Source organism: Electrophorus electricus, chromosome 20 (assembly GCF_041902795.1).
Source record: "Electrophorus electricus isolate QZ-2024a chromosome 20, ASM4190279v1, whole genome shotgun sequence".
Taxonomy (NCBI): Eukaryota; Metazoa; Chordata; class Actinopteri; order Gymnotiformes; family Gymnotidae; genus Electrophorus; species Electrophorus electricus.
Genome location: NC_137516.1, coordinates 2,744,322 through 2,772,158, shown reverse-complemented (window position 1 = coordinate 2,772,158; position 27,837 = coordinate 2,744,322). Strand labels below are relative to the sequence as shown.

Sequence of the window (27,837 nt, the reverse complement as noted above, 5' to 3'; positions counted from 1 at the left end):
ACAGGCGCGGGTCGTTCGGCCAAGGCACGCTCGTCCGTTGCTCAGAAAGGAGGCTGTCTGGGTGATGCATCGGCTGTTGGTGGAGCTCCAGTCGCCGCTGGAGAAGTCTTCTCTGACTGATGGATCTGGAAGAGACGAGCGCCCTGCTAACGCAGCCGTTCGTCCCCTATAAATAACGCGTCGACGGCTGGCCTTGGCGTTCGACAAAAGCGGCTGCTGCATTAGCATGTTTAATCGGCCTCGCCAACCGGCACTAAACCAAGCAAGGATCGAAATGGGTGCCTTGAGTGTCCTTAATACAATTTACGTTGTAAAATCGCCCGGGTAAACGATATTTACGAGGTTGCCTGTGAGGTTCTGTTCAAACTTTGAAAGCTCCGGTCAGTTTTTCAATAGCATTTTATTCAATGTAATCCTCTTACAGTGACATACGTGATCTGCAACTCCTTAAGCATGGAGAGGTGGATGGCATCTTTGCTTTTATGTACAGTCAATTGATTACACAGAAGTCAAAGCCTTTTACAGTGTAGGTAATCCCAAGGCCCAACTTAAGTGAATTATTTTCCTTCAGTTTTTGGGGATGCGCATGTTTTTGGTTTTTACCTTTTTCACAAACGTTAAGACAAAAAAGTACCATGTTTTAGCGCCGACGACCGTAACACAGAAGAGCAGCCACAAGAAATGGAAAACTCTTTATACTAAACGACAGTAGCCTACCAAGCATGTAGCTTAACTAGCTCTGGAGAACTGAGAGGAAATGGCGCCGGACTGCTAGCGGCACCCTGAGCTACATTATCTTAGCTGCATCATGAATACAGAACAAAAACGAGAACAGGTAAAAAAAAACAACAACTGGCCAGCTCTCAGTTCAGTTCAAGGAATATTAGCATATTTTTCATGTCAAGACTCCTGAGGACCTTTCCGAAAGCACCCTAAAAAAGGACCACTGGACATTCTGGTACAAAAAGCGGCAACATCGATTAGGATAATAAAAAATATGAGTAGAGTGTAAATATATATATTCATATTTATAAATTTCTAACTGTATTTACAAGAAAGTCATTATTCCATTGACTTTACTGATGCAACAGTCCACTGTTAGAATACGTTTGGACAGTCCAGTAAGTGAAATAAGGTTTTTTAAAGGAATTTTGCTGTGTGATGGGAGAGGAATGGTGACAGGGTTGGAAAGGAGAGAAAATCCTTGTTTGTTAGCTATGAAAAAATATCCAAAAATACTTATAACATTCAATAGTTATTTCTCCTGTCCAAGTCCAGAGGGAAAGAGGGGAGACCACAGAAAAGGCACCTTCTCCGTTCAGATACTGCGGTCTGTTCCAAGTGCCCTAAGCCTCGTCCACGTCTGCGGTGGCAAGGCGGTGCTTCCAGCTGTAACGTCTCGATGCGCGTCCCGTCCCAAACCTCACTGGTCCGCTCTGCGGCGCACGGCACACTCGAGCGCTCTCCTCCTGCGGTACATGGGCGAAGTCCTGCTCGAGTGCGCGCACTACAGGGGGGCACGAGACGGAAGGGCGCTCAGCGCTTCTTGAACGGTACCCCGCGGCTCGGGTGGGGGGGGAATTTGGGCAGGCACGGTTCGTCGGCGCCGGGGTCGTGGGAGAAGACGGAGTCTTCGCCGGAGGAGCAAGTAGAGCTACGCGTGTCTGGAAAACTGGGAGAGTACTGGTCCAGATTCACAGACAGGTCCAGATATTCCTACACACACACACACACACACACACACACACACACACACACACACACACACACACACACACACACACACACACACACACACACACACACACACACACACACACACTTTTAGGCATGAAGCAAAACTGATAACCCCAGTAAAACAAAAATTGTTATTAGAAATGTATTTTTAGAGAACACATGCGCCAGGAACATACGGTCTTTACAGCAGCACTTGAATACGAGAAGCTGATGGAGCAAAGGGGACTCACCTGATTGGATGTCAGCGAGAGCATGCGGTCCAGGTCCTCCACGAGCTGTTTGAAGGTGGGTCTCTGAGACGGGACGGCATGCCAGCAGTCTCTCATCATCATGTACCTAGTGTAGGGATGGGAGCGGTGTAGAGGCCACCACAGAGAGTGAGGACCACAACCCCGGTTTGGATTAAAAGGCAAAATCCAAAGTGCGCATCCGCTTCCAAAGCAGAACTACCCCAGAGATTAACGCGGGAATTACAGTTCGCTTACAGTTCGTGGGTGCACGAGGAGGGGCGGTCCATACGGTGGCCTTCCTTAAGAAGCTTGAAGAGCTCTTCGACAGGGACGCCTGGATATGGAGAACCCCCGAGAGTGAATATCTCCCAGAGCAGCACCCCAAAAGACCACCTGGGAGAAGTAAAGAGAATCAAGGCCGAGTCCCTCACGAGTGTATCCACAGCACGCAAGCCTAACTACGCAGAGACTTACACGTCGCTCTGATGGGTGTAGATGCGGTCAAACAGGGCCTCGGGTGCCATCCACTTCACCGGCAAGCGACCCTGTGGGGGAAAAGCGCAGTCATGACTCTGAGATTAGTTAAGGCTAGCCCCTCGTCATGGTGACTGGCCCCCGAGCATCTTTGCCAGTTCTGAGATGCCACCACACCCGATTCACCTAATCAGGTAAGTGCCAAGCCCTTCACGGGCAGGACCAGAGACAAATACATAAAGTATATATTTAAAAATAACATCAAATTATTAATTATTAACAAATCATTAACATTTATTTTTAACATTAAAATACAATTTTTGCATGTATAAATTTTTTAAAATCTAAATCAATAAAAACATATGTAATTTAAGTTTGCATTTTTGTGCTCCATCATCCATTTTAGTGTTACTGTTTTTTAAAAACTTTATTTTATTTCAAGGCAAACAGGCGCCTTCACAGCAGGACCCCACAGCAGGACCCCACAGCAGTGGAGCGCTGGCTTCTCCGTTGGGATTGGAACGCGACTTCAGGGCACCATGACAAACTCACATTGGTGGTTTTCTTGTAGTAATCGATGTGGTGGATGTCTCTGGCCAGGCCGAAGTCTGCTATCTTCATCACGTTGTCCTCGGTTACGAGAACATTGCGAGCAGCCAAGTCTCTATGGATACACTGAGTGAACGAACAAACAACCAACCCCCCCAACACACACACACACACACACACACACTTTTAGTGTACTAAAGCGGAGCAGGTGAAGAGAAGATTGGCTCGAGACTAGCTCCTCAAAACAGATCCAGCTCTTACCTTCTTAGATGCCAAGTATTCCATGCCACGCGCTACCTGGTAGGCACAGGACACCAGGTCTTTGATGGACATGTTCTCGACGGGCACCTGGTCAGGGTTGTAGCAGTACTCCATGCCCAGTGGGCGGCGTGCCCGCAGGTACTCCCGCAGGTTGCCCTTGGAGGCAAACTCCACAACAACGTAGAGCGGACCTGGGAAAAGAGGACATGCCGCGTGAGTCCGCCGGAGGAGACGTCATCCCGGCAATCCCAGCTCTGGTCCCAACCTAGGGGTTTCGTCATCACTGGAGGGTCCGACGTTACCTTCTCTCCGCCTCTCCCCGTGCAGGTCCCCCTGCTGTTACCCCACCCTCCCTCTGCCTCTCACCATCCTGTGTGCAGGCTCCCAGCAGGTTGATGATGTTCTTGTGTTTTCCGATTATCTTCATCATCTCCATCTCTGAGATCAGATCCGACAGATCCTTCTCTGTGGCATCAGCTATAAAAGAAATCAGAAGGAAAGGCGTTAACCGCCTCCTCTGGTCACGCTGGCCGTGCATCCTCCGATGCACAGCATCAGGCCCTCCGGCCCGGCACCGCCCGACCCAGAGCTGCTCGTAGAAATCAATATCTAGATCCAAAAAGTGCCCTGATAATATCAAACCATGAAGTGGACCTCTCAACTAAACGTTAAACCAATTCATCAGTTACGCATTACTAAAAATTCAATCTCCATCCATCAGGATTATGTAAGACAGAAGCGGCCCCAAACGGCGACTGCACGCGGTCACCAGACTTGGGTTCATTTGATTTAGCCACAGCCCGGTGACCTCACCCTTGTCCGGCCAGAGACTCTGCACATTAGACTGATGAAACCCTGCACGAAGGGGAGGAGGTAAACCTGGGACGCTCACAACCTCACATCACCGTCCCTACATTAGCGAGACACTCGCTTCGGGGGTCAAGTTCAAAGTTCAAAGTTCAAAAGGCTTTATATTCATTTCAGCTATATACAAGTACACAGCAAAACGAAACAAATGTTCCTCCAGGACCATGGTGCAACACAAAAGAAGTGCAACAGACAACACACCACAAGGGAACGATCCGCACCAAACGCAGGGTACTTAAAAGGCAGCTGGATTTGGCTGGAACAAGACGTCTGCTATGCAGGAACCGGGAATGATTCATTCAAACCAATGTTTTCGCAGTCATTTATCGGCCTTTGTTTGCAACATGACACTTTTTCTCTCCCCAGGAGCCCCTGGTGTGAGCGGACCAAGGGTGCTAATGACCCTGTCCGTTAGGGAGCCAAAGGAAGCTAGCTAGTGTGTGGAAGTTGGGGGGGCGGACACGTACACACGCGCACACAGAGCTAACGGCAATATGTGCAGAGGCACTCGTGCACGACCCCAGAATGCAGATGAGACTCAATGACCCAGCACGTTAACTCTCTTGGGAAACCGCTTCCTCTCTTAAGCCTCTACCCACCTATTCTCTATGGCTTTTCTTGGCAAAAGACGACCTCTGTGTAGCGGCGTACGCAAATGCCAGCACCAGTTTGCATGTAGGGGGAAAAAGAAGAAGAAAAAAAAAAAAAAAGAACCTCTACTCACATTTGAGCATCTTGACAGCCACTTTGGTAATGCGGTTGGGTTTGTCTTTGTCCATTCCCAAAACCTCTCCCATAACTACCTGGCCAAAGCATCCTTCACCCAGTGGCTTGCCAAGCACCAGCCTGGGGAGAGAGAGAGAACAGAATGCTCAAAATGCAGACTGCCCACGGGCCTAAGGCATTCATGCTACTTCGGTTTCCGAAAGGTTCTTCGATTTGTGCACGTTACCTGTCTCGCGATAGTTCCCAGCGGGGGTCTTGGGGAAGCTCGTACTCGGAGACGCCGGACAGCATGGGCGAGCCAGTGGACGAGAGGCGGGACGGCCGGACAAGCATCGCCCCCGAGTGCAGAGAGGAGCCGGAGTCCACAGACACCTGCACACACACCTTCAGGACCTTACTCTCCACACGCCAGGACCGAGCAGTGTGTACGCGTGCGTGGGTGGGGTTGGGGTTGGATGGGTGCGTGGGTATGCGCCCGCTCACACAAGTTAGGGTTTTAACAGATCTAGAAGAACTGTAGACTTACACGTCTTTACTGTCATACATCTAAAACCAAAAATGTCAGATGACCTTTCTTAAATTATGTATATAAAAAAAAGCTGTATTAATGAGAAAACATCTAACCACAAAAACTACTTCGTTCTTAAATCAACATTCCACCTGGTGGGTGGTTTGTTCCACATTGTGCAGGCGCTGTGGAAGTGGTTCGCGGCGCAGCAGTTCGAACCCCTTATCTACTTTCTGTTACCTGTCTGCGCAGCGGGATGCTCTTGGCCAGCTTGTGCACGGCCATCTGGCCGCTGAAGTCGCTCTTCTTCACCGTGCTGTGCATCTTCACCAGCACGGCAATCACTACCATCACGCAGATCAGGAAGAATCCCACGCAGTAGATCAGGACCTCCAGGTAGGTCTGGTTGGGCAGAGGTGTCGGGGGCGTGGCTGTCAGCAGGAAGAGAGTTGTGTGGGTGGGGTGGGAGGGGCGAGACGCCCGGCGTGGCTGACCGGGTGCAGCAGGGCTGTAGGACTGAAGGCTTTTTGGCGAGGGGGTGCCCTCCAGGAGTGAGGCTCAGAGGGGGGGAGGGGGGGTGACCTCCAGCCCTGAGCTGTGGGGGCTCCGCCTCACTCCTGAAGGAGGGAGTGCATCTGCCAGGTGCACAGGAGCGCAAGAGAACAGGTGCTTTCTGGGCCTCGCGGACGTTAACTTTCTAAGTCATTAGACACTGGCCCTCCAGGAGTGACAACTGATCACTTCAGAATTTAGTACACTCCTGAACACAACCACCACACCCTCAGAAGCACATACACAGCCCCAAGACAGACAGACACACGGGTACGTACACACACACACACACACAGCAGAAAGTACTTGACGACTGCCACACGTACTCCTACTGTAGCACAATAATCACCCCTTTCAAGCATCGGATTGCGGTCTGCATTCTTCTGCTTGCGCATTGCAATCGAGACGGGAACTATTCCTCCTGACACCTGGCAGCCTTCAGCCCCTAGAGAAGGCCAAAATGTCCTCTGTAAACTGTAGCGACGGGCGCGTGGGGTCAGGATGGGAACGGCGCACAGGGAAGGTGGCAGCTCGGTTTAACGCAGCTAGCCACTAGGAAAATAAATGCTGCTCATCTGAACGCGCTGGCTGCAGGGCTGCACGTTCACCCGACCAGATGGTTCACGTCGGAAGAGATAATCGGCGAGCTAGGTCATGGGATAATGTTACACGATAAATCTGGATGATAAAGGTGTTTCTTACGCTACGGAAGCAATTTTCACTAGTCTTAAGGCTAACATAATTCGATACACGTAAAAAAAGACAACGAACGATGCAAGTGCACACAAAAAACAGGCCATATACGCAACCGAATGAATTATGTTCCTTCTCTTGAAATAAAACTCTAAAGCCATCATCTCTCTTAAAAAGCACGATAAATAAATGCATCATCTCTAGGGACTTTACAGTTATGTAACGGTTGCTGTTGGATGTTTTTTGTTGTTGTTGGAAAGCAAACGCAGGAGAGTGGTGATGAGGAGGCTAAAACACCATTACAGATAAAACACCAGTGCCATATACACAACAGTCTGCAAGTCCCGGCGCCGAGGCAGTGGCCAACAAGCCGCTTGATAAACTAAACATGTTCCGAGTGCAAAATGGATGCGGTCTATGTTTATCAGCAAACCAAGAGCATGCTGTGTATTTGTTTCACAAGAGGAAACTATATCAGCCTTGTCAACAACGCCCAACACCGGTTATTTCGAAATGAAATTATTTATTAGCATAACGGGGGAGAAGGCTTACAAATGAAACGTCCAAAGCCACGCCAAACCACTAACTCAAAGATTTCTCCAGTTGTTTATTTTTTCTCAAGTTTCTTGATTAAACACCAAAGTTTTGCACTGACCCCATCTGCTACTTTAATTAAGGCAAGCGTGTTCTGAAATAAAACCCTTACGCAGGCTTTGCTTTCTCAGAAGACCACATTCTCAGTTTAAACGATGTATGGGGTTTGGCTTGGCTCGGCTGTTCCATTTCTACCGGGGAGGGGGGGAGGAATTGCATTATGGTTTAAGCCATCCTACATACATCATGGAGGACTGGTTAAACCACACAGTGGAAGAAGCTTCCACACAAGCCGGGACCTTCTCAGCCGCAACACAACCACTACTTTTACTGTGATGAAACGTATACATTTGGCCATTAAAAAAAAAAAAAAAAAACAAACAAACAAACAAAAAAAAACATGGACTGAGAGTTCAGTTTGACCGCAACGTGTCGACATGGGCCGGACCCAAGCAGTAATCAGGAACTGGCACATGGACCCTAGCCTGGACTTCTACATAGGGTGCAGGAAATGTACCTGCCATGTGTGTGAGTGGTTGCAGAGCTGTAATCGCTCGAAAGCCTCTGGGACTGCAATGCAAAAACTGGGTCTTCCAGTTGCAGCAGCTCCTAACCTAAGTGGGCGTTTAATTACAGGTGGAAGTGCAGTGGTGCGACTGAATATGGCCCTTTTTGGGGGGATGGAGAAAGGAGCACCAAAAGGACCGTAGATACCTTCGTTGACAGTCAACCATGCAGAATGATGGGAATGGCCGATAGAATTGCCAGCCAGGCAAGTGTACACTCCTGCGTCCTCTAAAGACACGTTCTTGAGCTGTAGCACCTCCATCTCCTTATCTGTGGTGTTGAGGCCTGCCGTCTAGAGAGAAGAACCAGAAGATGAAGCAGGACAGGACCGGAAATAAACCCAGCAGAGGAGAAGGCAAGGCGGGAAGGAGAGAGAGGTTTCCGGGGGGACTGGGTTCTGTTGGGGAGAGGAAGAGCACGCAGCAGAGAAAAAGGGTTGACTAGGGAGCGATCGGGGAGGGAGGAAAAGGTCCAACACGGCGCTCCGGCCTCTGTTACAACGGAAGTAACAGGGTGCCCAGTTGACGCGGAATCCAGCGATGACCCTGCTGACAGACCGATGATTAGACTGTTGGGTAGTGCGAAGGGACTGCTCCACCTGCCAAGGAAACCCACACCTGAGGGAGGAGGAATCACGTTTGGAGATGGGGGGGGGGGAGGCGGTGGGGTGTTGGTGGCGCTGGCAGACATTCACCTATGTCACCACCCTAAACTCCATCTCTACATGCACGAGATGGGCTACATGGAACTGTACCCAGCAGAGTGGGGACTCTCAAACAGGAGTGAGAAGACCAGGCTAGAGAGACAAAATGACCCAGGGAGGTGAGAGAGAGAGAGAGAGAGAGAGAGAGAGAGAGAGAGAGAGAGAGAGAGAGAGAGAGAGACAGAGAGAGAGAGACTGAAATGAACCGAGTCATGAAGAGAGGAGCAAAGGAATGCAGACGGCCGCGTCTCTTAGACGAGCCGAAACCCCTTTGAAGGGAAGAAACGCACCATTATTAGGAGGGCACGGGGCAACAGAGCAGTGCAGAGAAGAAACAGAGAGAGTCCAACATAAACAGAAGCTTGGGCACTTCCATTTGGCTCTGCTGGGTTTTTCCATGGCGTCATTCACAGTCCAGGGCACCGCAGAGAGGGGGAAAGGAAGGCGGAGGAGGTGGAGGTGTGTGGAGGCTCTGCCCTAACTGCCTGCTGGTGTCCCTGACTGTTCAGCTACACCCATGCGTCTTTCTAATTTCTCCTCAAGGCTCCTGTAGACGGTGCGTTACCTGCGGAGACGTGTTTAGTGACGGTGAGCCATGCTGATTGGTTGGCTTGGCCTATATAATTGGACACTTTACAAATATACTCTCCGCTATCCTCCTCCGTGACGTTGTACAGCGTCAGAACCTGTGTGTCCGAGCTGTTGACCCCAGAGTGCTGTGGATGTCAAAAAAAAAAAAAAGAAAAAAAGAAGAGGTCAGAGGTTAAAGCAAGGTCGTCTGCTGGCCCCAGATGTTGCTCCATGCCACTGCGGTGACCAATCAGGGACAGGGGGCGTGAATTGGCTGCTTCCTCCGGTAAAAGTGGATTATGCTCACTTGCCAAGAACATGGGTCATATTTTCCTCAAACGCCGCTCGGCTGGCTTAGTTTCCAGAGCAGGCTGCCTCTCGGCGTAGACAATGAAATTTAGCCAAAAGTGGGAATGGGAAGAGAGTGAAAATAGGATGGGGTATAAATGTCAAATGCAAACAAATGACTTCAGTAACAGCTTGGATGATATTTGGGACAGGCTTTCTGGTCCATGACAGCTCTACCTTACTGCAATAGAATAAGATACACTATTATGCTGAGGGAGAGAAACATGCTATTATCATATCGATCTTTAATTATCATATTAACCCCCCATGCCAGGCTAGAGGTTCTGATGGTCCGTTATGTCTCCAGACTTCCCAAATGCGGGAGTGAGAAGTGAGTTTCAGCGTGTCTGCCCACTATGGGCGGTTCGCCGAGCACCTTGGGCCTCACCTTTAAGACTCGGACGTAGGGGTTCCCATCTTCTCCCAACCTGCTGCCGTTCACCTCGATGTGCTTGAGCCACTGAATGTGGGGCTGAGGGTCACTGAAGACCTTACACACAAACTCCACGTCACTGCCCACCACTACGGTGCGGTTAGCAGGCAGGCCGGCCTGCAGAATGGGCCTGTGGGGGGAACGCTCTGGACCACACGCGCACACACACGCAAGCACACACACACAGAAAACCGATGTCACAGAAACAATGGGTTGCCAAGAACTTGATAAACACTCGTGTGCTGTCTCAACTCGATTACAGTGCACACTTTAAGACTGCTCAACTTGAGCAACCTGATGACCGGCTTTAAGATCATGCTGGTCCTGGGCAGTCATGGTCAGGGTCAAGAAGTCGACTCCCAACAGCCACACACCAGCCACATTCCACACCACACCGAGATGCATACAGAGTCCCTACTGGGTGAGCAAATACACTAGATACAGTAAAGACAAACTAGCTCACATGGACAGTGAACTGATGTTGGGTAGAATGAACACAATCTGACTGGTTCGGCAGTCTCTCTGTGCACAGCAGAGCTATGATAGCTTGTCCCACGTGGACAGTCTGGAAGATGGTGAGGATTAAGCAGTCGTCTGCACCACTCCGGTGCTTTTCTGAGCTGGCTCTGAACATCATCATCTGACCCAACGCACGTTCCACATTCCACTCTTTCTACACAGAGGATGATTTAGGACACCTAGACGTAAGTGAAATCCGCCGAAATATTCCTCATATATCAAAGTCCTGGGCGCCTAGAAATGGCGGGTGCTAAAGGCTAAAATCATAGAAAAACATTGCGAAGATAAATTCTCCACTGGGGACACGTAAATCGTCTCATCTCATGGTACATTACTTTAATGCTTTATCTCATTATAATCCCTCAAAGACTGCAGGGCCTTGGTCTTCTGAAGCTGCAGACTGACACTCTGATCTGATGGAGGGGAGCATGGACCGCACCCCACGCTGCAAAGCTGCTCGAGGGAGTTCAGGAACGTTCCGGAATCGGGGCGTCTGAGGTGGTGGCAGCAGGCAAAGCACTATGTGTGGAGTGGGTACGTGCCCCGAGCTTGATAAACACACCACGGTCAACTCATTGTAGAGAAAATGTGTGCGCGCACACTTGTGTGAATAAATGTCACTGGTTTTATATGGTGCAGGAAAAAGTAGCTGGAATGCATATAGTTTAAATGTGTGTTTAGATTGTGTGTATGTACACGAATGCATACAGTGTGTGTGTGTGAGAGAGAGAGACAGAGAACGTATTGTTGTCATGGCTAGATTTAATAATGAAAGCGTCCTTGGATCTCCATGTCCAGAGGGGTGGGGCTTTGATTTACTGACTAGATACTATGTGAGAAAATCCCATTTGTGCCAGCCAATCATCACCTTGGTGTTAATTTATTCCTACTGCATCCTGACTTCATCCTGAATCAGCAACTGCATTTCCAGCTTTCACTTACTCGCGCGCGCGCTCACTTCTAACAAACACACTTCACCTTAACATCCCATCCAACCAGCACCATCGGTACACAACACTCTTCCGTCCTCGACAGGGACGCCGCATTTCCGTGCGCATGCACCCCTCCAACCACACACACACACACACACACACACACACACCGGAGTCAAAGGTCCCACCATTACATCGATTTACTTCAGCAGAGCGACGATGCCCATTAAGAGTATTGAACCAACATTGCATTACCTACATGACAAACACACATCTGCATTTCATTAAACCAAGTTAATCCCAAGGCACGGCGTCTGAAGCCCTGTCTCGAAGGGTCATCGACCACCTCTATGATTGGCTGAAACTTGGAGATAACTTAGCCACTGGCTTCCAGCTCCAGACACGACCGGATGAGCCAGAGCACCCGAGAACCGGCACGGCGCAGCAATGTCGGACGTGCATGGAGAGGCCCTTGAGCAGGCGTGGAATGGCGCACGGCGGAGAAGCGGGAAGAGGGTCCACTCACCGACGACGTCCAGCTGGTAGGTGTGGTTGATGCTGCCGTACTTGTTCTCCACCACACAGGTGTAATTGCCCTTGTCCGAGGGCACCACTGAGTCCATTATGATCGACCACAGGTGTTCCCGCACCTGTGAAGAGAGGAGGAGCAAGGAGGAGCATCATGGCTTTGAATTAGCAGCTTTATTCTCCCTGCACGCTATATATTTCACAACAGCTGAGAATCTTCGTGACCTACACCTACATTTTCATAAGTTAGTAAACTGCACACGTCCACAATTTCATTCAACTGTAGAAAAAGAGCGAATGTAAATTTGTGAGATTAAAAAAAAGTCACAAAGTCACTAAAAATAAGAAACTAAAATTGAAGGGGAAAAAAAAAGGAGCTCAAAAATCCACTTCAAAGGAATGGGTTTCCCAGGAAAGACCAGGCAGCTGCTGGAAGACCCCTCGGAATTGGCTGCAGAGATACAAATGGCCGAGCGCTCCCAGCGGAGGACGCCAAATGCTGCTAGAGACATCAGGAGTCCGTCCTCATCCTTCACATCTCCAAACCTCAGGAATCAACAACAAGTACGTTCATCGGGGGAGGAAGTTGGCAGGGAATTTCCGCCCGTCCGCTCGAACCTCAGCTGAAGACGACGGGAACGCCGTGGCCTGCTGCTCCGTGGGAAAAATCTCCCCTTCCTTGGTCAGGCCAAAGCACCACACAGCACATGTAAACCTCGGAATGGACCACACGGATGCCACCGCAACCGTCCGGCCGGCTGCACCAACTGAGGCTCGACGGTCCGCTTCACCTTTGGGGGTCACCGGAGAGGCGAACCGGCAGGCCGGAAGGCAGACTCGACGCGTTCTGTTCACATCACGTGGTTCTTATTAAGTGGAAGGATAAAGGAGTTTAGCTGGGTTATGTTTAAACTGGGGTTATAGCTACACCAGCTGTGGGAGCCCAGATGTCTGCTAGACAGACACACACACACACACACACACACACACACACACACACACACACACACACACACACACACACACGGTCTCCCCAGCTTCCTCTCAACATATACTTAATGTAAATGAACAATGGAGCTTTGCCTCTTGTTAAAACGAGAAGAAAATGAATAATAAACATGAGTGGAAGGAGGAAGAGGGTGGGGGTGTGTGTGTGGGGGGGGGTTGGCACGCACTCATTCATAAAAGCTGGGCACCCCTAAACCGCCCCACACCCAAACTTCAAAGTCACACACATGCATGTGGTTGTACATATAGCGCGTAGGAGACAGGCAGACTCCAGCGGTTTGCGTGCACGTTTAATCAAAGCGTTGGCGCGCCGTTGAGCGTAGATGCATGTTGCTGCATTTTCACCTGTGTCAGGACGTGTGCACACACATGGGAGCGAGCACGCATCCGTACGAATGTATGATGAACTGTGGCAGACAAACGCGCACCAGATGGTAAAGTGTGTATGGTGTGGAGGAGGGGGGGGCTCTAATGCCTCCCAGCTGGGGAACACCTCAATGAGAAACGCAGGCATGTACAAAAACTGCACTGCCACAAAAAAATAAATAAATAAATTTAAAAAACTCAACCTCGAGTGCAGGGAATGCGTCAGACTTCAGAGGGTTTTAAACAGGAGAACTGGGGAGCTGCTGTTCTGCTCCTTATTAGAAAGAGACCCGACTCCTGGTCCGACCCAAAACTACCCCATGGAAAACGTGACTAACGTCTGACGCTTTTATGACCAAGACTTAAATATAATTAAAGAACATTTGTGGCATTTCTGGTCATTTGGCAGTGTTTTTTTTTTTTTATATTAACAGTGAAGCAAAGTCAATTTCAGGGAGAGTTTATAGCCAGGCTCCAAAAATAAAAAACTAATTATAGTATCATTAGAGTGTTTCAGTTTCACGTGCAGTATGCAGCACTACAAACTAAACCACTACATAAGGAGGAGTATGACTTGTCATCTTAAAGCTAGAATACATTGCTTAAAAATGAGATCACGATAACAGTGGTGAATAACATCACTAAAGTAACACTACGCACTGTGATGTTTAACATTACTTATGTCATACGATCAAAGGGCAGGCAAACTCTGTCTTTATACGTCCACCTCAGTGGACACCAATATACTAGAACTTTATGAAAATGTACGTGAGGTAATTATAAAGGAAGCCAGAGAGCAAAATGCACATTTCAATAGCTGGTGGCAGTTAATTACAGTCTCACACATTCAAGTCTTGGAAAACTTCTGGATACACAGAGGTTATTTCGACCTGGCTGTTCTCTTTAGTAGCACATGTGCAAAAAACCAACATGAAATATCAGCTCAGAGAAGCGCGCGGGGAACCCAAAGACCAGAGACAGCCAAAGCCCTCGCAGTGCAAGCGTGCCGGATCCCCAGAACTTCCAGGCCAGACTGAGAGCTGCCCCGGGGGCAGGGACATTCAACGGCCATTGTGTGAGCGAGGACAGGTGTTAACTTTCAACCCGTGGTCCAGCCCAGGTGCGGAACCCCGCCTCAGATGCCTCCCTGTGCTTCCACACTTCCTGGATTTTGCCGGAACTCTTCAGAATGACGGCATGACGGACAATCAGTTAAAAAGCGGCACGGGAGGGGGTCCCCAGCTCACCTTGAAGCCTCCAATCCGCTGGTCCCTCTTAAACTCCTTGCCATTCTTGAGCCACTTGAGCGTGGGCGTCGGGTTGCCGACGGCCTGGCAGCGGAACTTGACGGTCTTGCTGGCAGGAACGGCGTGGAGCTTCTTCGCCATCTTATCCGGCTGCGCCCACACCGGTGCCATCGCTGCAGCGGGAAGGTGGAGGAGAGTGGAGTATGAGGAAGTGAAATGGAGCATAAGGGAAGAGGGGAACGGTAACGCGAGCGCAACCGATCAGATGCTCGCATTTACACGCGAGCCGCCGGCGCGGGGGCGTAGGTAGCGTAGCGAAACCTGGCCTGGTGACTGAGCTGAAGACCTCTAAAGCTGCAGTACCGTTCTTGTGTCTAAGGGCTTTGCGATATCTGTAACACTCAGGACATCAACACTAATCTGCCATACGGAACCAGAAGCTTTCGTCTCCCATCTCGACGGCGAGTACGTTCCACAGAACTACAGATGGCAAGTGACGCGAAACCTCAGCGCGAGTCCAACAGTATTTCACCGAGATATCACAGAGCAGACAGGCGCACTCACGCTGCTGCTCCTGGCTGTTGGAAGGAAGCGTCTGGCTGCTGGACTGTTTGGTCTCCTCGGAGGAGGACTCGTCGTCGTCGTCATCGTCTTCGGAGGAAGCTAGGGTGTCTGAGAGGGACCAGAGAAGCTCAACCGCTTTCAGTAGTCAGGCAGTTACAGCGAACCAAAATGTTTAATGAGTTTCCTGGTTTAATGCTACAAAACCTGAACTTGTCTCATATATATGTTGATCTGCAAAAAACCCCACAAAACCTTCACAACCACTTCCTTGCTCACTCACCTGTAACATTGGCGTCCAGATACTCGCTGTGGTTGCCGGAGGGACCTTGGGCGAGTTCTGCAGAGCAGAAAGGAGGAGAAAATGGATTAAGTGAGTTGGGTCTCGAGTGGATGCGCATATAATCAGGTAACGTGGCCAGTCAGGCTCCTGTTTGATCTGCGAGTTCGTTACGAGGAAAACGCAGAGAGTACGAACGTCCTGTGACACGCCACTGCGCATTTACTTTACAAGCAAACGCGCTTCAGGCTCGCCAAGCGCCGTCTGTGCGTCATGGTTCTGCCAAAGAGGGTTTGTGGGTAACGAAGGGAAACCTTGAAGCCAGCGAGCACACAATTCCCCGAGACCAGTCAGGGCTCCGTACCAGGAGGGTTACATCTCAGCCCGAGTCGGTCGCCTCAGATGCAGACTGAATTCAATCGTAGGCTAAAAGTGGTTGGGGGTTGGAGGAGGAGGTCATCGCAGACACGACCACCTGAGCCTCCCGTCACTACTCACAGTCAGGGTGGGGGAGGGGACCAGCTTTCCTTAAGGCAGCAACACGGCATGCCATTTTCTGGCTGCATCCAACTGGAGAGGCAGTTAATCTGCAGTCTTAAGGACAGTTGGTTCTCACCGGGGTCCTGAAGAGAGGACCGCAGGGGGTGTGCCTGCTGTGCACCCCCCATCCGCAAAACAGGATGTGCTCATGTCGCATGCACGCCTCCTGGACCACAGCAGGTAGAGGTGAGAGCTCAGAATAGCGCAAATGCCACGAGCTTCAAATGATGAACTCTCCTTCCTGTTCGATTCCAGCTCCTCCAACGGACTCTGTGGGATTTGAATGTTGCTTACAGAATTAGGAAGGGATAGAGCTGGCATTATAACTTGGTATTTCTACAAAATGTCGACCTTTTCTTTTGAAACCGCCACTGGCGGCAAAGGGTCGTATGTCGAAGTGTGTGAATAAATGAAAATAACACGCATGCACAGTTCTTAGTTTCCAGTGCACGTCAAATTTAAAACTCGAGAGTTAAAAATGGAGTCAGCAGTTATAAATCCAGAACTTCCTACTGACCAGTGACAACACAGGAGTTCAGCTCACTGTCGGTACTAATAATTCTACAAGCCACATCTCCCAGAGAGAGAGCGAGAGAGAGAGAGCGTCTGTAACAGCAAGTTCCTTGGCAGGGTAACCATGGTGATCCCAGTAGGGCCTAGTTAAGGCATTTCCTGCATTGCATGTGTCTAACAGGCTGCTAATCCTGACAGGAACAGAGGGGTTTGGTGGGGGACCGCAGTCCGGCGCTCACGCTGAACGACTGCTACGGCTTACGTGGGGTCGAGCAGTAGCCATGTCTGCTGCTTCTACAGAATTCAGTTCTTTTTTCTCACCCCTCCCTTGCTCCAGTATCCCTCTCGCTCACCCTCCTACACACACACACACACACACACACACACACACACACACACACACACACACACACACACACACACACACCTTGGTGAATAAGGCTGCTGGCCATCAGGTCTCGGGCCATAAAAGAGTCCCGTAAAAGCAACGTATGAGTGTCACTTTGACGTGTTGCAGAACGCTGCCACCACAACTTGCACACGCGCGCACCCCCCCCCCCCAAAAAAAAAACATTTTTAAAGAAATAAATAAATACATTTAAAAAAAAAAAAAAACACGTTTGCACATGCATTCAGGGTACCGCCACTCGCAAAGGCTCGTTTTTGCCATGGACTCTGCCGGGTCTCGGATTCGACCCGTGTCGAGCCTGTTGCTGAGGGCTACAGAAACGAGCCCGTCTCGTTATCAGTAGTAGGGGGAATTTCAACACACACCAAGCTCTCCGGCGGCATCGGCCGGGACGGGGCCGCGAGGGCACCGGCCATGCTAGACCTCCACCCTGGACCTCCACCCGCAGAACACCAAGGTGAAGGAGAGAGACAGCTCAGAAGGACGCTGGCCAGAGTCAGATACCTGGCGAGCTACAGAGCAGATGTTGGGCCGCCGCTGCCAAAACCCGTGACATGACTCGTCCGGTGAGAAGGAGACGATCGGAGACGCAACAAAACGCTCAGTTCACTGTTCGTTTTATTCTAAAGGCTTGTGCTTACAAAACCAAATCTACTGCCAACAAACACGTGAACCTACGGTGCCGTAACACTTTCCAGTGACGTAAACACGTCTCAGCGTGCGACCCGAGAGAGAGGGGAGCGGTCGCATCGCTCTGCCCTCTCCTCGAGGAAGGCACATCCTGGCAGCTCCAGCACATTCCGGGATGGGATTAACTCGGATATGAAAGTCCATATTTTTTTGGAAAAGGCAGTTAGGCTGGAATGGCCAGGGCCTTGGTGTCTGCTTGAAGCACTCTGGAAAAACTGACCGACATGGCTGAAAATCATTTTAATGATACAGACTCATGAAAAGGAATGAGGAAAAAAAAAAAAAAAACAGCACAAGAGGTGCGCTGGACTGGATAGTGTGAGAGAGAGAGAGAGAGAGAGAGAGAGAGAGAGAGAGAGAGAGAGAGAGAGAGAGAGAGAGAGAGAGAGAGAGAGAGAGAGAGAGAGAGAGAGAGAGAGAGAGAGAGAGAGAGAGAGAGAGAGAGAGAGAGAGAGAGAGAGAGAACACACGCACACAGGAAGATTGCAGCCTGCTTGGGAAGTAATACAAGACAATGACCACTGGGACTTCCTTTAGGAAACAGCACCAGCAGGGAGAGAGAGAGAGACAGTGAGAGAGAGCAAGAGGGTTCTAGATCTGGAGAGAAATTCCAAGCCTGGTGAAGACCAGCGACTGACAGGATGGTGTGAAGCACTGGCGAAGAGAGAACAGGAATGATGTTCACAAATTCCAAACAGGCCTGTGTTGGATTACATTATCTGAGTCCATTAGCCCGACAGGCCTGCCTGCCTACCAGCCGGTCTGAGCGGTGTAGAGCTCCTGTTAGCCTGGGACAGGAAGTGAATGCGAAAGAACACAGCCCCAACAGTGGCTGACAATGGCTGCAGTTCTACAAACAATCACAACCTCCCTCTCTCTCTCTCTCTCTCTCTCTCTCACACACACACACACACACACACACACACACACACACACACACACGCACTGCAGTGGGGGGTCGGGGGTGAGATCAGCCCGTACCGCTGAATCACACCTATTGTTCCCCTGGTCGCTACCAGTCCCCGTCTCTACAGAGTGAGTGAGTGTGTGTGTGTGTGTGTGTGTGTGTGTGTGTGTGTGTGTGTATTAGAGAGAAAGGGGAGGAAGAATAAGAAATAAGAAAAGGAATCACTGAAAATATAAATACGGGCACACGCGCACACACACACAAAGAGGGCAGACCAAGCACTTCTGTTTTTGTTTGGTGAAAGACTTGTTTACTTCTCAGTCCAAACAGCACCATCCAACTTCCTTCCAAACACACACACACGGGCTTTGGAATCGGCTCGGTTCTCCGGGCCCATGAGCCTGCCGAGCATCCCATCAGATAAGCTCCCAAAGACGAGACAGCAGGAGACCTTTAGGTGGGTCTGCCCTCACAGACCAACTCTCCACCACACATCCTGCCCTGGAACGCGACGGCGAGCTGAGCTCAACTAAACGCCTCCAACCGCCCAACATACCGCAAGGCCCATCGGCTGTTTACTCGCTTAAAAACAAAAGGGTTTTTTTTGTTGTTGTTGTGCTTTTGTTTGAAGTCCCATCCAAACATTTCAGTCTGGCTCAGACCTGCTAGAAGACCAAATATGCCCAACCCTCCTGCTGTCTGGCCTCACTTGTCGCACCTTTTCCGACCTCGAGTCGGTCGGCTGGCGGTTCCCGCAGCCAGAGGAAGAGTGGAAGTTTGGAGTTAAAGGGGTCCGTAGCGGGCCGGCCGTCGGCGCGGCCCTGTGGCCCTCGCGACGTTTGGTGGGGCCCCCAAACGGCGGCCCCACACCTCTCGTAACACGTTGGGGAGTTGTAGGAAAGGTCCACTCCGCTGCTTGGACAGACGACAAGTGCCGGCACCTACAACCCCGGCGCACGGGGCTTCGGAAGAGAGACGTGAAAAAAGAGAAAAGAATACTCTGTCCTGATGTGAAGGGGGCCGCGCTTCCCTGTGGACACGGTCCTGTACGGAACCCGGGGACCGAGCCAAACAAACAACTCATCTACACATGGAGACGTTTATATAAACTGGTTTTATCCCTTTCATTTTCCCCCTCAAAATGGCCAAAACACACCCCCCCCCAAAAAAAAACCCCAGAACCAAACGTAGGCTGATGGGTACGCAACTCCTGAACGCTATCTAATCAGCACTCGGAGGCCCTGGTGTTTGGTTTCGTTTGTTTTTTCCTGAAGAGGAGGAAGGCAAACAGCACAAATGCCAGCGTGTCAGAACGCTCATCGACAGCTGAAACCATCATTCACTCCACAGGAAGCTGCTGGGGGGGGGGGGGGTCTGGGAAAAGCTCCCATTTACCGTGACAGGAGGAAGAAGGGAGGAGAGGAGCTAAGAAAGAGGGCCATTTGGTGACGGAGCGGCAGACGGGCTGAAAAAGCCATCCATCACACACCAGACCCCTCCCCCATACACCGGGGGGGGGGAGTTAACTGAAGGAGCCGTTCCCAGAAACAACAGTCCACCCCCCAAACTATGGCAAGAGCCAGAGGCTTCAACACACGGCTGGTGGATCTCACCGGTGCCATCTCAGCCGCCCCAAACTTCTCCCTCGTGTTTGGACGGTACGTCTGCACCTCGCTGCCTCTCCAGCTCTTGCTCACTTTCCCAGAAACACGATCTGCACTGTGGAATACCGCCACAGGGCGGAGTGCTCACTGTCTCCTTCAAAACAGCAGGCAGTAATTTACCTTCCCTAGTAGTCGAGTCTTTCCTTGACAACAAATACCTGTAGAGAAGGGGGGGGGGTGCTACGTAGCTGGAGGCTCCAGGTGGCAACGACGTCCCTTTCATGGTTCCCAGGTTAAAGTGAACCAACCAAAAGCTGGTTTCATTTGAGGCTTTTTCAGTTACAGTAAGGAGAGAGAGAGAGAGAGAGAGAGAGAGAGAGAGAGAGAGCGCGAGATAAACCATGACAGACAACGCTCGTCCCATAACCTAGTAATTGCGGCGGACCCCGGGCCCAGCACGTCCGGGCTTGTGAGCGAGCTTGCGGCCCTCTCTCGTCTGGATCGTTGCCAGGAGACGCATTTTTCCGGATTCCGTTTCATGGCGGCGCCCCCCGGCCCCCCACCCCGGCATGGTATGGAGTTCTGCGGTAAAGGGTGCAACAAAGTCCTTCTGACATGTTTTGGAAACGCAGGCGAACACCTGAATGGGTCCTTGTGTGGACCCATGCGGTCCGTGGGCAGAGGGGCTGTAGCAGATGTGGTCGGAGAGGCTGTGGAAACATTTTTAAAAGAATCCACACATTGCTGAGAGCTTTATCCTGGCCTGCAAGTCAAGCGGACCGCGAGCTGGTGATTAGTGGGATCGGCCAAGCCTGGAAACAGCACTTCCGCAGCCGTAACGTAAGAGAAGATGGGGGGGGGTGTGAACACAACAACGTACGTATTTAGATATGCAAGAAAGAAAGCGGGCGTCGGCTCCGCGAGGTTTGGCTTGGGGAATGTTTTGGACTCCGTTCCGGAACGAATCGGAAATCCTCGGTTAGTGCTGGTCAAATCCAGAAAGCTTTCCAAGCCGCAGGAAACAGAACCTGGTCTTTTGTACAGCGCGCCATGTCACCGCTCGGAGTCAGAACGACATCATGGTGGAGAGTTTTAGTCACGTCCGGACGCGAGCAGGAAGGACGGTCAGGCCGGGAATGGGGCAGCAGAAAAGAGAGAGGGGCTCCTTACCTCGGTCCGGGCCGGCGGGCCGGGCCTGAGCCAGCAGAGCGTGGGCCAGCAGGAGGGAGAGGAACAGCAGCATGGTCTTCACGGCGAGCTTCATCACTCCGGTCTACAGCATAGCTGTGTGTCCAGAACGGCCCTCCATGCACGCGGCACTGCGAGAGAGAAGACAGAGACGTTCCGGTGAAACAGAAGCACTCGGGGGGGGGGGGGGGGGGGGGGGTCTGAGGAGTAATGGAGGGAAAGGGAAAGAGGGGTTCGCAATCTATTCTCCAACTCCGGGCCAGATGCCCCTACGGCTCAGGCGCGTCTCAAACTGGGATGGGGGCCAAGTGAAGAGAGACAACTCATCAGACAGACAGGAAAACCGAAACAGACCCATTACCTTGACTACACAGAACCGCCTTCAGTGTGCCTAGATAGAGCAAGGGGGTATTTATGACCGGATAAGCCCAGCGTCACTTCACTCTCTCACACACACACACACCTCTACAAAACCTTGCTGCATTGCTGTCTGGGGTCAGCCACAGAACAGCGTGTCCCTAACGGGCTCGGTACTCGGTTGGGGGGGGGGGGGGTGAGCTCCCCTTTCATATGCTGACGTCGTCCGATAAGCCGAGGACGGGTGGAGAGGAGCGAAACTCCTTTGACGAGTTCCCGCTCCCCCTCATGGCAGACAGGCGGTGCGGGAGAGCGCGCCGGTCTTCGGGCCGAGATCGCCCCGGCGCAGTGCGCTGCAGTGAGCGGAGCGCGTTCTGCCTCGTGAACCTCACCGCTTCCACCCCACGAGGCCACAGGAGACCCGGCCAGGAGCACGACGGCCTCGCGCATCCCGGAAGCGCCGGGAACCGTTTTCTCTTTGCTCACGGGACGAGCAAAACGAGCCTCACTGTTACACCCCCGACCCCCCCCCTCACCTCCACCCTGCGCTCCGCCTGCCAAACACAGGGGCGCGTTACACGAGGAGCAGTAGAGAGGAATGTGCTGGCTGGCAGAGAAGGGAAGAGATCGCAGCCTGAAGGTGGAGAAAGCTTCGTAACGGACTAGTGTGGCAAAGATTTACAATGAGCTGAGGGGCAGTCCTGCACACTGCAGGATAGAAAGCGCAGGGCAGTTCCAACACACACACACACACACGGGGACTACCCTCTCTCTCTCTCCTCCTCACACACACACACACACACACACACTCTCAAAAGGACAGTCTGGGATAGAGCGATCTTGGTGATCTTTAACTTGGTGTCGTTTCAAGGTTTGAAACGTTTGAAACGTCGTGCAACGTAAACATGCTTACCACCACCTAAATCACCATACGGAGCAACGTGCACATTTATCATGTTTGGCAGCATGTTAGGATTCCACTCCCAGCTCGTGAGACTCAGCGCTCTGACGGGTCGGTGCTTAAGGAAAGCCGACCAAAGCCGCGCTAGTGGGTCGATCCGAATCCGGGCCACCAGGGAGGCGGCGATGGCGGTCTTCCAAATGCTCCCGAGCCTGGAGTTTTGTTGAGGTCCTGATGGACCTGCTCTTACCGCTACAGCTGTTGCTCACTGGGCTTGGAAGGACTATGCAAGTGAACGGATGCCAAGGAACACAGGAGAACGAAGGAGAAACAAATGAGAAACGGGGGGGGGGGGGGGACGAAGAAGAAAGAGCAAGAATGTGCATTACCCAGTCTGCCAACGCCCCCAAGTGCAGGGGTCAAACGTCAGACCAGACGAGTCCTAAGTGGAGTGAAAGACGGTGTGTGTGTGTTTGTGCGCACGCGTGCGTGTGTGTAAATCTGGGGCTCCTTCCAGCAGCTCCTCTCAGCTGCCAGACACTCGGAAGTGAGAAGAGTTTATGGACAACCACGCACGCGCACACACTCCTGCTGACAAAGGTCAGTAATTCTCAAATGGATCACTATGACCGTTGAGATTGGATGAGGAATGTTTGGATGTTGTAACTCTGCGTATTTCAGCTGAAACACGAAGTGAACACCAATTAATTTTTTGGAAAAAGCATTCTTCCACAAGCCAGGGTGGGAACGAGGTGTCGAGAGGGAACAGGTTTGTTTTAAACATGTCTTAGATGAGAAAGGCAGTCTTCCAAGAAAACAGCAAAATTTATGTCCCACATCTACCACAGCTCTAGCAAACATTAAGAGCTGTGTTCAGGCCTTGTTAAACCAGACCCGTAGAAGGCCAGCTCACAACGCTCATGTGCGCTCCATCCACCCCCGGCTACAGGGGTGTCAGAATGGGGGCTAGCGTGGCGGACCCGGGCAGCCAACCCTGAATCAGGACCCGAGTCGTCGCCAGCTTTTAAAAATTAGCAATCCGGTCTTTCTTGCTGACTGTTCCTCATTTGATCCAACGTGTGAAATCACAGAGTACAGGCTCAGATATCAAAGTGATATCAAAGTTGGTAAATATTTACCAACTTCTCTTCAATACACTGGAAAACATGTTTCCATTTCAAAATCAAAGTGGGTGAGGGCATTGCTCAGTTTCTGGCCAAGATGAGAAGAAAGACTAAAATTTAAAGAAGAACGATGAAGTTTCATCTTGGTCCAAATCACCAGACAACGAGAGCGGACCGTGGAAGAAACGTTAACGACCGAAGGCTCGGTCAGAGAGGGGGGAGAAAGGCTGGGAGGATAGAGAGCTCATTAATCACACCGCCGAGGCGTTCTCTCGCTGTGATCGGTGGAGGAGAACAAGCTCATTACTGCTGCCTACAAGCCATGCGGAACGTTCCGGAGAGTAGCCGGCGCCTAGGCTCACGCGCTCCGGAACCGTAGCCAGGCCCGGTGGGACCACCCCGGGGACGGCATCCTGGCGAGCGAGTCCGTTAATGGGCAGTCTGACGCGGCCGCCCCACGTAGCCACGCCCACTCCTCCTCCCACCATGACTGGGTGGTGCTCTCTCTCCACGACTCCTACTAAACTTTCTCCTGTCTCCGTTTGCGTGCACCCCCCCCAGTTCTGTCTGGTGTACATAACAGCACCACACACATTCTGGGGTCCATTTCATTTGCTTAATTACTCCAGGTGTGGGTCCGCGGCTCCTGAGCGCTGCAGTGTGATTCAGCAGCATCTGGTCCCTCTCCTGCGCGCGGGCCAGCAGCAGCCAACCGCCGTCCTGCGCTCTGAGGGACGCGAGAAGCATTTCCTCCAAGCCCTCTGCACTCATGCAACACCGACGGCTGCTTCTTCCTGTGCCAGTTCAGCCCTGTAAATTAGAGGGCAGGGCAAATTCCTTTCCTCCCCTCCCGAAAGCCCCACCCCACACAGTCAGGAAGAACACCCTGCGGGAACGCCACCGCACCGCTCTCCTGCGTCCTGCCTCCCTATTTCGTCTTGCAATCTCCCGATCCTCATAAAATGTGAGGTGCCCACAGGCACGACCCACACCCCCCCCCCCTCCCCAACACACCGCTCAGCGGTGAGGTCAGGGAAGTCATGCTCCGCTAACAACTATGCCTGCGATATCATTCGCCCAAAAGAGGATGTCACCCATACTGCCTAAATAATAAAAGTGGAGTTTAAAACTGTCAAACACACGCTTCTCGATTTGAGAAGATTAATGTGGGATACAAAGGCACATACCCCGTTCACCCTGCTGAATCACACTAGCTGACTACTGGGAATGGAATCTCTAGCTAGTATGAAAATCAGTTATGACAAAATTGTCAAACTCTCAGCTGGAAAGACCTCATGGCTAGACTTGTCTAAACAAGCCTTTTCCAGCTTTGAAGTTGACCATCCTCTGAACTTCTGACCCAATCTGAAAGCTACCCTGGAAAAAACAACACTGGTCAAATCTCGAAGGCCCAGCAAACTACAACAATTTTCCCCTCCAATTTCACTAATTGATGCAATTATGGCCTTGAACAGCTGCAGTTTTACAAGGTTAGTTACAGTTCCCCATTTCAAACGTTGAAAGCAATTCATGGCAAAGGTATCGGTAAGAAAAGCTTTGTAAATAAGTTTTTAAAATGCAAAAAGTAGTAAAAAAGCAAAATCCCACCTTAAAAAACATGAAAAGCACAAGTGCTCACTATTGTTTTGAACTAAAAAAAAAAACAAAAAAACAACTGAAAAAAGAACGTGTGCTTGCCATGATATCTTTAATCACCATTCCAAGCACTCTATAATGTTAATGTCTATACTGCCTGCGCACTGTGTACACATTGTGGGGGGCACAGCACGAGGACATACAGCAGGGAGGGCGTGCGTTTTGGAACGAGAGAGGGGACAGCCGTGGGTGCACAAGACGTCCAGGCCTGAAGCTGTGGACTACAGACGTGTGAGGAGAGGCACAAGAATGTGAGAAGATGAACGTGAGAGAGAAATAAACGCAGAAATGCAGGGGAGGGGACGAAGGCTTACAGACAAGCGAGAGGGGAAAAAAACAGAAATCAAGTTCCACAAAGCTTAGCTGCTAGGATAGGACCACCACAGTAACAGAGCATTCTCCAACAGTCTAATCAGGGAAAGCCGAAGACTCCTGCCGTACCACTTAACACGCATCAATTCCAGGGTGTCCCTTATTTTTCGTCAACAGTGCCATAATATAAATATCAATTTAGGTATTCAAAATAGTATTTTGGTAAAACATTGCTATTTTTCCAGTGACCACATGAAAATAACTCACGCAAAACCTCCTCAATGGCCTGAGGAACCCAACTTGGGAAAAGGCAGCAGAGAAATCCGATGAACAATATTAAACGAATGCAATTTAAGTGCAATATTTAAGACCTAGGCGTGAAAGCCCAAAGATGACAGCCGAGCTCAGACTGGAAGACCTGGTCTGAACCGCCCGGTCAACCTTATTGTGGACCGTGAAAGCGAATAGTCGTCACATTTCAAGAACATTCGAGGTTCCCAACAGCTTCGGTCATTATTAGAACTCCAAACGCTTATTAAAACTGATACTGACGAAGGTGTTGAAGCACGTTATCCTGACAAATGGTCGGCAAACGTCCTCGTTATAGCTGTGCATCAGCAGGGCGCACGCACCTCCACTTTCGTCTACAAATAACGCACGCTCATTCGCGCGAACGAGGGTGCGTTGCTTGGCCATTTGTTCTGCAAAATGTTCGTTCTGTATTCCAAATTTTAGAGTTCCCTTTTATAGAAAAGCGAAACAGTCTGACATGGGATGAACATTACCAACCCGAAGCCATTTTGCAGTGTTCTTAGTCAACATCTTTAATCCTTATAACGTGAGACGGGCTACCCAAGTAAATCTAAAAGATCGTATTTAATCCAGACCAGAGCAACTCACAAGGACTTAAACATGTTATACAAACCAACACTATCGCTTGGGTAAATATTTCCCACTGAAACTGTTATCTGAATATCTCAGAAATGTTTCCACAAACACAATGTTACTCCTTCCCCGACTTATTTATTTGTCCTTAAAATATTAAAGCCTGAATAACACACACAAGGGGAAAGGTAGCTGTTGAAAGTTCCTCCGTTAGGCGCCGGCCTAAGGTATCCCACTTACCTCCTGTTTAGTAACACGGTGGGTATGGGAAAGTGTGGATCCGAGAGTGGAAGGGCTGTTTGGTGTTCGTACAAACACTTCGTGTACTTTCCCTCAGCAGTTACTACTCGAAAACTCCACCGTTGTTCATTTTCGTCTTTGCATTTGCTGTTAAAACGTTTTTAAAACGGCAGCCTGGAACTTGCTTCTCGGAACTTCACAAGCGATCGACTTGCTTAAGAAGCGAGTTCAGTGGAAGAAGAAGAAAATCACTTTACAGACGTGCGTGTTAGTTCGCCAAACCACTTCTAGATGATTTTATCGTGAACCCCAACGCCTAAAACTTTAAAACAAGTAGCTTACTTCAATTTCCAATCAAATCTGCACTACCGGAGAAAATCCTACCCGTGTTCTTTTTGTTCGGGACGAGGTCTGTCCTATCGGAGAGAGAAAAGGGGGGAGAAAGGGAAGAAAAAGAAAAAAACTTTTATCGCTTCTCCGATCGGTAATCCTCACGGGGGGGGGGAAGTCGCATTCGACGCGCGGAGCGAATGCAGTAGCGTCTGAGCGGCGAAATTCCTCCCGAGCGCCGGAGAAACTCAACTTCACGCTCGCATCCCTGTGCGTTTGGCTTTGCCCGGGCCGCGCGGGTCCGTTCACCGGCCTCCCCCCACCACCCCCCATCTACTTCAGAGGACGCGGAACGCACGAGAGTCCGGGATCGCGCGTGCAAGCTCAGCTACCTACGGCGGAGCGCGCGAGAACGCGCGCGCGTACATCGCTCGGTTTAAAAACCTGGCTCCCCCCCTGGCCACGCGCGACACCTCGGGACTCTCCATCAGTGCTGCGGTTGCATGATGGGAGTGTAGTTTTCTTCCTCGCTGTTTTCGCTGATGTGTAGATACACGCATGCATAAGTCGCTCATAGCGGAGCGACGCGATCACATCTGCCCGTCACAAATAAATGGAGAACAAGCAAAAACGAAGCAAGAAACACCAATAAATAACCATGCACGAGTACGTTTGTATTCACTTATTAAATGCATTTACATTAAAATATATTCTCAACAACAATAAGAATAATGTAAAATGTTCTTTGATTTTGAGACACCCTTTTAAGACAACCAATGACACTGTACAATGAGGATAATAATAAAAATAATGTACGAACATCCAATTAAACGTTTCTATCAGCATTAGTCCTCTATTTTGTATTGTATTCCACACCTGATATGAGGTGAGCTGTAGTTCTGTGCCAAAGGCACCATGCATGGGGTTT

The 27,837-nt window shown here is 50.6% G+C and overlaps 1 protein-coding gene across 5 annotated transcripts; it reads right to left on the bottom strand.

Annotated features, from left to right (window-relative positions):
* Nucleotides 1-381: 381 nt before the first annotated feature.
* Nucleotides 382-27,328, bottom strand: fgfr1a (fibroblast growth factor receptor 1a). Of its 5 annotated transcripts, XM_081703064.1 has the most exons (19): nt 26,922-27,328; nt 26,580-26,793; nt 21,087-21,235; nt 15,257-15,313; nt 14,977-15,084; nt 14,413-14,585; nt 11,790-11,913; nt 9,768-9,958; nt 9,027-9,177; nt 5,593-5,783; nt 5,071-5,228; nt 4,843-4,964; nt 3,618-3,728; nt 3,252-3,442; nt 2,994-3,116; nt 2,442-2,512; nt 2,223-2,360; nt 1,968-2,073; nt 382-1,716 (listed from the first exon to the last, which is right to left on the bottom strand). In XM_081703064.1, exons 3-19 carry the CDS (start codon nt 21,178-21,180, stop codon nt 1,537-1,539), a joined length of 2,289 nt encoding a protein of 762 aa, XP_081559190.1. In that variant the 5' UTR covers nt 21,181-21,235; nt 26,580-26,793; nt 26,922-27,328; the 3' UTR covers nt 382-1,536. The 5 variants fall into 5 exon arrangements, with proteins under 5 accessions (XP_081559190.1, XP_081559189.1, XP_081559191.1 ...); XM_081703063.1 differs by having other exon boundaries at nt 26,580-27,328; XM_081703065.1 differs by having other exon boundaries at nt 5,071-5,216; nt 26,580-27,327.
* Between the last annotated feature and the right edge of the window lie 509 nt (nt 27,329-27,837).

What these genes read in the sequence shown, in the direction of transcription:
- fgfr1a (XM_081703063.1), bottom strand. Translation starts at nt 21,180, where the DNA reads ATGAAGCTCGCCGTGAAGACCATGCTGCTGTTCCTCTCCCTCCTGCTG. An exon ending in GGCTGTCAAGATGCTCAAAT is followed by an intron (nt 3,729 to 4,842) that starts GTGAGTAGAGGT and finishes TTTCTTTTATAG; the next exon opens with CTGATGCCACAGAGAAGGAT. An exon ending in TCCTCGTGCACCCACGAACT is followed by an intron (nt 2,074 to 2,222) that starts GTAAGCGAACTG and finishes TCCCTACACTAG; the next exon opens with GTACATGATGATGAGAGACT.